Source organism: Nansenia antarctica (assembly GCF_963989245.1).
Source record: "Nansenia antarctica genome assembly, chromosome: 2".
NCBI classification, from domain to species: Eukaryota; Metazoa; Chordata; class Actinopteri; order Argentiniformes; family Microstomatidae; genus Nansenia; species Nansenia antarctica.
The window spans coordinates 3,903,266-3,913,265 of NC_137675.1; the positions used below are offsets into that span (position 1 = coordinate 3,903,266).

General features: G+C 44.5%; 1 protein-coding gene across 1 annotated transcript; it reads left to right on the forward strand.

The window, feature by feature from the left end:
• Positions 1-4,369: 4,369 nt before the first annotated feature.
• LOC308151819 (phospholipase A2-like) lies at positions 4,370-8,651 on the forward strand (the record flags this gene model as incomplete). The annotated part of the gene is made up of 4 exons (XM_080524709.1): positions 4,370-4,406; positions 4,935-5,148; positions 7,074-7,180; positions 8,503-8,651. The coding sequence occupies 4 exons, from the start codon at positions 4,370-4,372 to the stop codon at positions 8,649-8,651; spliced, it is 507 nt and encodes a 168-aa protein (XP_080380835.1).
• Positions 8,652-10,000: the final 1,349 nt, after the last annotated feature.

Consider the following 10,000-nt stretch of genomic DNA (forward strand, 5'->3'; position numbering starts at 1 on the left):
CCCAAAAATAACTATTAAAAACATATACATTTCCAAATATGTTATTATTATTTCATTTTCCTGATCAATATCTATTGAAATCAAATATAGTTTTTATCCATGTTGTTTTTATTGTGTACAAAAAATTAAGGTTTTGCTTACAATATTGCTTGTCCCTGCGATCACTGTCCACCCTGTTATGCTGTGTTAATGTCCCTTTTAAAAGAAAACCATATTTCTCAATCACATCACTCTCATGAGGTGACATCACATCAGTGGAGGGGATTTCAAATGTGGTAAGCTGTGTGATTTTCTACCTCTTTTACCATCTGATTTTTATGTTTTTATCCAGTGAGTTTAATGTGGTTGACCATAACGTGTCCACCCTGTTATGCCTAAATATTGAGGAGATCAATCAAATTGAATAATTTCAAAAACAGTATTTAGTGCAAATTAGATTCCTCATCAAGTATTCATGGTCATTCTAGGCATTATGCTAACACAGGCAGGCTAAAGGCTAACTTTAACTCAAAATGTCCACCCTGTTAGTGTCCACCCTGTTATGTGTCCACTCTGTTCTGGAGACACTCACCCTATTCAACTACAGAGGGTATTCTAAATAAAATAAAATGTAGGTGCCTGAGCTCGACCATGTTTTTCAGCAAGCTAGATATGTCCTTTATATAATAGAACATTAAAATATAGATAAATCAACAATTTATTTTTCACAAGTTATGAAGTCCAAATGGCACCGTATTAAAAAAATGACCCTGTTATTCCAGCCCTTGAACTTCAATTCTCCTCCTACTATTTCTTCTCTTACTGCCTCTCTGGTTTACCCACTTTGCTCCACTTTTTTTTGCTCCACTTTTCTTTTTTTTTTTTATCTCCCAGTGATTTGAAACTATATTCCTCTCAGGGGGAGCTTTAGTGTAGCTCACAGTGTAGCTTTAGTGTATTCTCACACAGACACGCAGACCTGTGTATAGAGCCTGTAGATACCTGTGTTATTGATTGTCACATTCCTAGAAGACTGTCTGCTCAGGCCTGGGGAGGGCAGGCCACCTGCCCCCGCTCCACCCCTCTCATTTCATTGTCCTCACATGGTCAAGATGGCCTCCCTTCCTGTGACCTGCCCCCTGCCCTTTGACCTGAGTGATACTGTTTACCAAGTTCTGGGCCCTGGACAGTCTGGACGGATTGATGGCAGCTGCTGGATTGAAAAATCAGGTGTAGTGCTGAGGCACAAATGTGTACATTTCAAGCCTGCAAACTGCGACACTTTAAATGAATGTGCAATAACACTATGTGCAATATGACAACCCTAGGGTACATAAGGTTGCAGAGAATAGGAAATGTTAGAATAGGTATAGCATAGCATAGAGTACAGCACAGTGTTTTATTTGTACAGTATAGTATAGTGGATAGTGTACATAGCCTTTATTTATGTAAACCAGCTCCTTTCCCTTCTTTTTTTTCTTCTTTTTTTTCCCTTTCCTATCACCAGGGGAGCCCCCCCTCCCAAATGTCGTTGTTTGGTACCTGTACTATATCAATGACAATAAAGACCATTCATTCATTAATTCATTCATACTGTCTGTAACCTATCCCCCTTTCACACCTTGACCATCTCTCTGTAATGTGATAGGACTGGTGCCCTGTCATAGACTTGTATTAGCATATCATTGGGGGTATATATTTGTGAGCTAAATGAATGAATGAATGAATGAATGAATGATCTTTATTGTCATTGTAACAGGTACAACGAATTTTCAATGCAAGCCCCAGGTGCTTAACAAACAAACACAGTCCTAAGATAATAAAAAAAAACAAGAATGAGACATAAATAGACATAGGCCTAAATAGGGGGGGTATAAATAAAATAAAAGTGATCTGTAGGAATCTGAGAATGTATCTATAATGTAACTTCTATACTTCTATACACTATATGGCCTATTCACAGGGGGGTATAGACAGGGGGGGGGTCAAAGAGAAAAGCTCTTCCTCTTTCTGACCTTCTATGAGTAAGCTATAAGCGGTATGTATCCTTTGTTTAAATAAATAGTCTGTAACTCAGAAGTTTTACTCGAGATCTATTTCAACCGCCGGTGAGAAGTACAGAAAGACTGTGTATTTAAGGTAGGGAGATGAAATGAAATGGACAGGGAAAGGTATTCTGCTTATGATAAGATGGATAGCGGTTAATAAACGTTAAGGCAGAGGTTGTAGCCTACATTGTTTCCCTTTTTAAAACATTTTTTTATTGTATTTTATCTTTACCTTTTCTTTTTACTGTTTCCCCCTGCTTTTATATTCATTCTATGCTTGTATATGTTTTTATATATGTTTTTATATTCACTTTATGTTCTTATTCCTGTTGTAAAGCACTTAGAGCTGCATTTCTTGTATGAAAGGTGCGATAAATAAAGCTTTACTTAGCCTACTTACTAACCGAATTCTTAAAGTAAATATCCTACACTCCCTTACACTGGTAATGTAGTTAGACACATTTCTAGAGTAGCTTCCCCAACGGTGAACATAGCGGACACTCATTCTCACGCAAGGAGAGGGTCTCGGTTAAATGACGGGTTTGACTGGGACGTCTAACCTACAGGACGCTGACTCAGTCTCACCTCTTTGCGGTCTGCCTTGTGTACATAGTTGCCATGCCAACCCATGTATAGGCTGTACAGGCCTATGTGTTGTGACACATTCGTGTTTAAAACCAGTTACTCACTGCTTGGTCCTTTTTTAAAACACACGCCCAGCGGGAATAATTTGGTTGAATAAATGTATGAATGGTGTCAATATCTGTCTGTCTGCCTGCCTGTCTGTCTGTCTGACTGTCTGTCTGTCTGACTGTCTGTCTGACTGTCTGTCTGTCTGTCTGACTGTCTGTCTGCCTGTCTGACTGTCTGTCTGTCTGTCTGTCTGTCTGTCTGTCTGTCTGCCTGTCTGTCTGTCTGTCTGTCTGTCTGTCTGTCTGTCTGACTGTCTGTCTGTCTGTCTGTCTGTCTGACTGTCTGTCTGTCTGTCTGACTGTCTGTCTGACTGTCTGTCTGTCTGTCTGACTGTCTGTCTGTCTGACTGTCTGTCTGACTGTCTGTCTGTCTGTCTGTCTGTCTGGCTGTCTGACTGTCTGTCTGTATGTCTGTCTGTCTGTCTGTCTGACTGTCTGTCTGACTGTCTGTCTGACTGTCTGTCTGTCTGTCTGTCTGTCTGACTGTCTGTCTGTCTGTCTGTCTGACTGTCTGACTCTCTGTCTGTCTGACTGTCTGTCTGTCTGACTGTCTGACTGTCTGTCTGTCTGACTGTCTGTCTGTCTGACTGTCTGTCTGTCTGACTGTCTATCTGTCTGTCTGTCTGTCTGTCTGTCTGACTGTCTGTCTGTCTGACTGTCTGTCTGTCTGTCTGTCTGACTGTCTGTCTGTCTGACTGTCTGTCTGTCTGACTGTCTGTCTGTCTGTCTGTTTGTGTCTGTCTGTCTGTCTGCCTGCCTGTCTGTCTGTCTGTCTGTCTGACTGTCTGTCTGTCTGACTGTCTGTCTGTCTGACTGTCTGTCTGTCTGACTGTCTGTCTGACTGTCTGTCTGTCTGACTGTCTGTCTGTCTGTCTGACTGTCTGTCTGTCTGTCTTACTGTCTGTCTGTCTGTCTGTCTGTATGTCTGTCTGTCTGCCTGTCTGTCTGTCTGTCTGTCTGTCTGTCTGTATGTCTGTCTGTCTGTCTGACTGTCTGTCTGTCTGACTGTCTGTCTGTCTGTCTGACTGTCTGTATGTCTGTCTGTCTGTTTGTGTCTGTCTGTCTGTCTGTCTGTCTGACTGTCTGTCTGTCTGTCTGACTGTCTGTCTGACTGTCTGTCTGTCTGACTGACTGTCTGTCTGACTGTCTGTCTGTCTGACATGTCTGTCTGTCTGTCTGCCTGTCTGTCTGTCTGCCTGTCTGTCTGTCTGCCTGTCTGTCTGTGACGGGAGATTCTTTTTGCATGGGCTCACGCGCACCTGCAGCTGAACTGCACAGGACAACATCCCTGAACATTTTAAAATAGGAAGCTTTTTAAATCATAATACTGTTTTTTTTACTATTATTTTTAAATGACTAGACTGTTATATATGTGGAAACCGTATTCATGAACTGCACAAAGCCTGTCAAAGGAGAATTTATGTCACTCTGTGACAGACAATAAAGCAATCTTGAATCTTGAATCTTGAATCAACAAAGGTGTGTGTTCCCATGTGGGTTTAGGGGGGACTCGTCTTTCCTGGAAAGATGACAGGGTTAGGAAAGTGATGATTAGGCGAAGGCAACCCTACTGCACATCGTCAATGTGGAAGGAAAGGGGATCGTTTATAAGGAACCAAACAAGTGCAGACAGACGTCCTGCGGTTGGAGATGTCCCCGATATATCTTACTTTGCTGTTGCTCTCGGGTAAGTAATAAAACTTTAAAACTTTAAAGAAGAGAGATGTTTGTGTGTTCCTGAACGAAACACAGTCTCTCTCTCTCTCTCTCTCTCTCTCTCTCTCTCTCTCTCTCTCTCTCTCTCTCTCTCTCTCTCTCTCTCTCTCTCTCTACAAGTAATGTGTTTAAAACAGTGAGAAAGTCATGCGTAAAATGGACTGGATGGAACAGCAAGCGCGCCAGATTATATATATATATATAATATGTGCGGGGAAGTCGGTTATCTTTTAATATGTATTTCCCTACTGCTCTACTTGCTCTCTCTTCTCCTCAGTATCCTTTGTTTTTGGGGTGATGAAGTAGTCTAGTCTAATTATAGGCTTGCACAATAGCGGGGGAAATGTAGCACGCCCGCGTAAAAACCCATCAGCAGAACCTCTCCACAATACGCCATTCGTCTTTGGATATTCTTGGTTGTTTTTTTTTATCGTGTTTAGGTCGACAATTGTGTTCACTGTCTGCAATACTTTCAAAAACTCCTATTCGTCCTATTCAGAGTATGTGCTCGCAGAAGCGGCAGGAGAAGCGGCAGGAGAAGCGGCAGGAGGAGCTGCGGTAGTGGAGCGGTCACGGCGGCGGGACAAGCGGAGCCTGTTGGAGCTGGCCGGGGTCATCAAATGCAGCACCGGGAGGTCAGCGGTGGCCTACATCATGTACGGATGCTACTGTGGCCTCGGCGGGCAGGGCTGGCCTCGGGACAAGGCAGACTGGTAGGTCTTAAAAATCATAATCATAATAATGATTTAGGTGGACTCCACAATTTACGAAATCACATGCTGAACACTACTTTGTAGGCGCGTGTACACGCACGCGCACGCACACACACACACACACACGCACGCACGCACACACACGCACGCACGCACGCACGCACGCACGCACACACACACACACACACACACACACACACACACACACACACACACACACACACACGCACACACAGTGCGAGTGCCCCTTACAATGACTGCATCAGAGAATGATATCTCCCCAGGTGTAATTATAGACGGTAGTGTGTGGTTCAAACCCCGGCACAGCAAGCTCTGATGTCTAGATAAATACATATTCACAAACAGGCTGTAATTTTGGAGGTGCATCTGTGCCAAAGCTGTCGAGCGTTTACTGGGCTGGCTCAGACCTTAGAGAGTTAGAGGGTTAGGTAACCTAGAGTTGACTGGGCTAGGCTCAGACCTTAGAGCATTAGAGGGTTAGGTAACCTAGAGGTTAGACAGGCCGGCTAGCAACCGGAAGGCCGCTGGTCCGATCCCCGCCTCAGGAGGGAGCTGCATGTGATCTGGTGAACTGGAGGGTTGATGGCATCATATCTGAGGTGCATCTAAGGATACTGCTGTTGTGCCCTCGAGCAAGGCGTACCTGACATGACCGCTGCAGTGATGAATGTATCTAGGGCCGGCTGTGGCGCAGGAGGGAGAGCCGCCGTCCAATGATCGCAAGGTCGGCAGATCGGCGGTTCGAGCCCCGGCTGGCCACATGTGGACACGAGGTGTCCTTGGGCAAGACACTGAACCCCAAATTGCTCCCAGTGAGCAGGCCGGCCGGCGCCTTGCATAGCTTGGTAGCTTGCCGCCATTGGTGTGTGAATGGGTGTGTGAACGGTTGAATGAGAGGCCGTTGTAAAGCGCTTTGGATAAAGTACAGTCCAGTTACCATTTACCATTTTATCTGTATGACCCTGTCCGTGTGCTGTCATAGACATGACTGCTGCAGTGATAATAATAATAATAATAATAATAATAATAATAATAACTTTTTATTTGTATAGCGCTTTTCCTGCAAACGTTGCAGCTCAAAGTGCTCCAATCATTATATCATCATCATTTAATGATTTAGTCATTTAAAGGCAATATTAAAAAGATTTTTAGTCTTAAAAAGGTTTTTAGTCTTGACTTGAACATATGTGCTGAGGTTCCATCCCTAATGTAAACTGGCAGTGACACACAATCTGGGTGCATAAAATGAGAATGCAGCCTCACCAAACCTCTTCTTTTGTACATGTGGTACACAGAGAAAACCAGCGTCAGAAGACCTGAGAGCTCTATTGGGCTGATATGCTAGCACAAGACCTGAGAGCTCTATTGGGCTGATATGCTAGCACAAGACCTGAGAGCTCTATTGGGCTGATATGCTAGCACAAGACCTGAGAGCTCTATTGGGCTGATATGCTAGCACAAGACCTGAGAGCTCTATTGGGCTGATATGCTAGCAAAAGACCTGAGAGCTCTATTGGGCTGATATGCTAGCAAAAGACCTGAGAGCTCTATTGGGCTGATATGCTAGCACAAGACCTGAGAGCTCTATTGGGCTGATATGCTAGCACAAGACCTGAGAGCTCTATTGGGCTGATGGGGTAGTGGTGGTCTAGTGGATAGTGAGTTGGACTTGTGATCGGAAGGTTGTGAGTTCAAATCCCGCCTGAAACCACACCACTACTAGTGTGCCCTTGAGTAAGGCACTTAGCCCTCAGTTACTCCAGGGGGAATGTCCCTGTAATTCGTAATTGTAAGTCGCTTTGGATAAAGGCGTCTGCTAAATGGCAAAAATGTATTAATAAAAATTATATGATAGCACAAGGTAGCATGATGAATGTATCTGTATGACCTTTGACCCTGTCCAGGTGCTGTCACAGACATGACTGCTGCTATGGGAAGGCGGAGGCCCTCAGCTGCCACGCTAAGACAGACATGTACAAGTGGACCTGTGAGAACAGGGTGGCCGACTGCGGTAAGAACTAACGAACTACACCCCCCATAATGCAACAGGGACTGGCACATTTAATACAGACGATGTTAATATAAAATGTCAGCAAAAATTCTGTCTGTCTGTCCTGTCTGTCTGGTTTACCTGTCTGTCTGTCTTGTCCTGTCTGTCCTGTCTTCTATCTGCCTGTCTGTCTCTCCTGTCTATCTATCTATCTGTCTGTCTGTCTGCCTGTCTGTAGTGTCTATCTGCCTGTCTGTCTGTCTTGTCTATCTGCCTGTCTGTCTGTCTGTCTTGTCCTGTCTTCTATCTGCCTGTCTGTCTGTCTCTCCTGTCTATCTATCTATCTGTCTGTTTGTCTGTCTGTCTGTCCTGTCTATCTGCCCTGTCTGTCTTGTCTGTCTGTCTGTCCTGTCCTGTCTATCTATCTGTCTGTCTGTCTGTCTGTCCTGTCTATCTATCTATCTATCTGTCTGTCTGTCTGTCCTGACTGTCTGTCCTGTCTATCTATCTATCTGTCTGTCTGTCTGTCCTGTCTATCTATCTATCTATCTATCTATCTATCTATCTATCTGTCTGTCTGTCTGTCTGTCTGTCAGTCATTAACCTTTTACTAAGACATTGTGGTTGTCTCTGTTTTACAGTGTTGGGTACAGTGAGGAGTTCAAACACACGTCACCAGTAGGCCAAGACTAAATATTTACACAGCCAAATGATTTGGTTACACATGCTCCTGGCTAACACCACTAGGTTACACAACTCTGGCTGTCGTGTTGATGTATGCCAAGCGATGTGCTGCACACCAGACTTCACTCACAAAACATTCTTCCCGAATTCATTGAGACTAACACTCCTACAGCTGAAATTCATAGCCAGAATGAAAAGTCACTGGAACCTGTGGTGCTTTATTCATCATAATCAGTTTTCCTTCTTACAGCTTTGCATCGATTTCTCCAAATATTATTCCCAAATGTGTAAGCCACACCCTACCACCCTATCATGTCATTTGTTAACGGTGAACCTCACCGTCACCTCGGAGACTCCTAAACCATCCCAAGATGCATCATTCACCTAGCTCCGTCCAAATTGGGCCAATCTACAATGATTCTGTCCTCAGACCTGCCCTCCTCTCTCTCTCTCTCTTCTCTCTCTCTCTCTCTCTCTCTCTCTCTCTCTCTCTCTCTCTCTCTCTCTCTCTCTCTCTCTCTCTCTCTCTCTCTCTCTCTCTCTCTCTCTCTCTCTCTCTCTCTCCCTCCCTCTCTCCCTCTCTCCAGAGCTCATGAAGGACAGGTGTGAGAAGATTCTGACCTGCCCTCTTCTCTCTCTCTGTCTCTCTCCCTCTCCAGAGCTGCTGAAGGACAGGTGTGAGAGGGTTGTGTGCAGGTGTGACCGGGAGGCCGCCAGGTGTCTGAGGAAGGCTCCGTTCATCCCCAAGTACTCCGTCTGGCCCGACTTCCTCTGTGGTGCCGAACATCCTACCTGTGCTTATTACTGATGTTATTATAACACTGTGTGTGTGTGTGTGTGTCCTTATCTCTCTGTGTGTGTGTGTCTGTCTGTGTGTAATAAATACCTCTGGCCTTTCACATAATGACAAGATGGGTGATCATTTGATTCCTGGGTCGACCAAAACACAGTTATAGTGATTATTCTTCGTCAAAGTAGAGGCAATGCTGCTGTCTGCAACAGGGTGGGGACTGGTAAGCTGTACTTACGCCTCCCAAGGTACACCAGCACAGTGTCTGTCTGTCCGTCCTGTCTATCTGTCTGTCTGTCTCTGTCCTGTCTATCTGCCTGCCTGTCTGTCTGTCTTGTCTTGTCTGTCTGTTTGTCTCTGTCCTGTCTATCTGCCTCTCTGTCTTGTCTTGTCTGTCTGTCTGTTTGTCTCTGTCCTGTCTATCTGCCTGCCTGTCTGTCTGTCTTGTCTGTCTGTTTGTCTCTGTCCTGTCTATCTGCCTGCCTGTCTGTCTGTCTTGTCTTGTCTGTCTGTCTGTCTGTTTGTTTGTCTCTGTTCTGTCCATCTGCCTGTCTGTCTTGTCTGTCTGTCTGTTTGTCTCTGTTCTGTCTATCTGCCTGTCTGTCTTGTCTGTCTGTCGAACACAAGCACACACCATCAGATTCTTTAAAAAAAAAAATCTTTATTTATTTCTTTACATCCTCATTTTGGGGGGAAAAAACAAGAGCCCAAACGCATGAATGAATCACAGTGCAGGACTACGTCAGCGTAAGTGCAGGACTACGTCAGCGTAAGTGCAGGACTACGTCAGCGTAAGTGCAGGACTACGTCAGCGTAAGTGCAGGACTACGTCAGCGTAAGTGCAAATACACAAATCGTAAATGGTAAAAATGAAGGAAGGGATTTAAATCAACGCAACTACAACCCACAGATGGAAGATGTGACTATTGCCCAAAAAAACAACTGAACAATTTTGTTTAAAAATGAGACATTTGTTTAACATACATCAACAAACATACATTATATACACACACACACGTCCCCCCGAGAGAGTAATCCACAGCAGGGGTCGGTCAAGCTAATAGCCTTTTTTATGCTGGACAACGGCGTGTTTCGGGGAGAGATGATGATGATTTCCTTAAAAATGGAAGATTACGACAGCTAGAAACCGCCATGTTTAAATTCCTTTACAACGCATGAAGAGGAAATTAATCGTATCGTAATTGTTCTCGTTTGAAACGCAAGTGCATAACTCTTTCTTTTTTTTAAATTTCTTTTTTATTTAAAACCTAGCGACGCACATTAGCCTCTACGTGTTCCGTCCTAGCGGAGAACGCGTCGCTACGCGCTCCTACAGATCAACTCGACGCACCACCACCGGAGAGGTT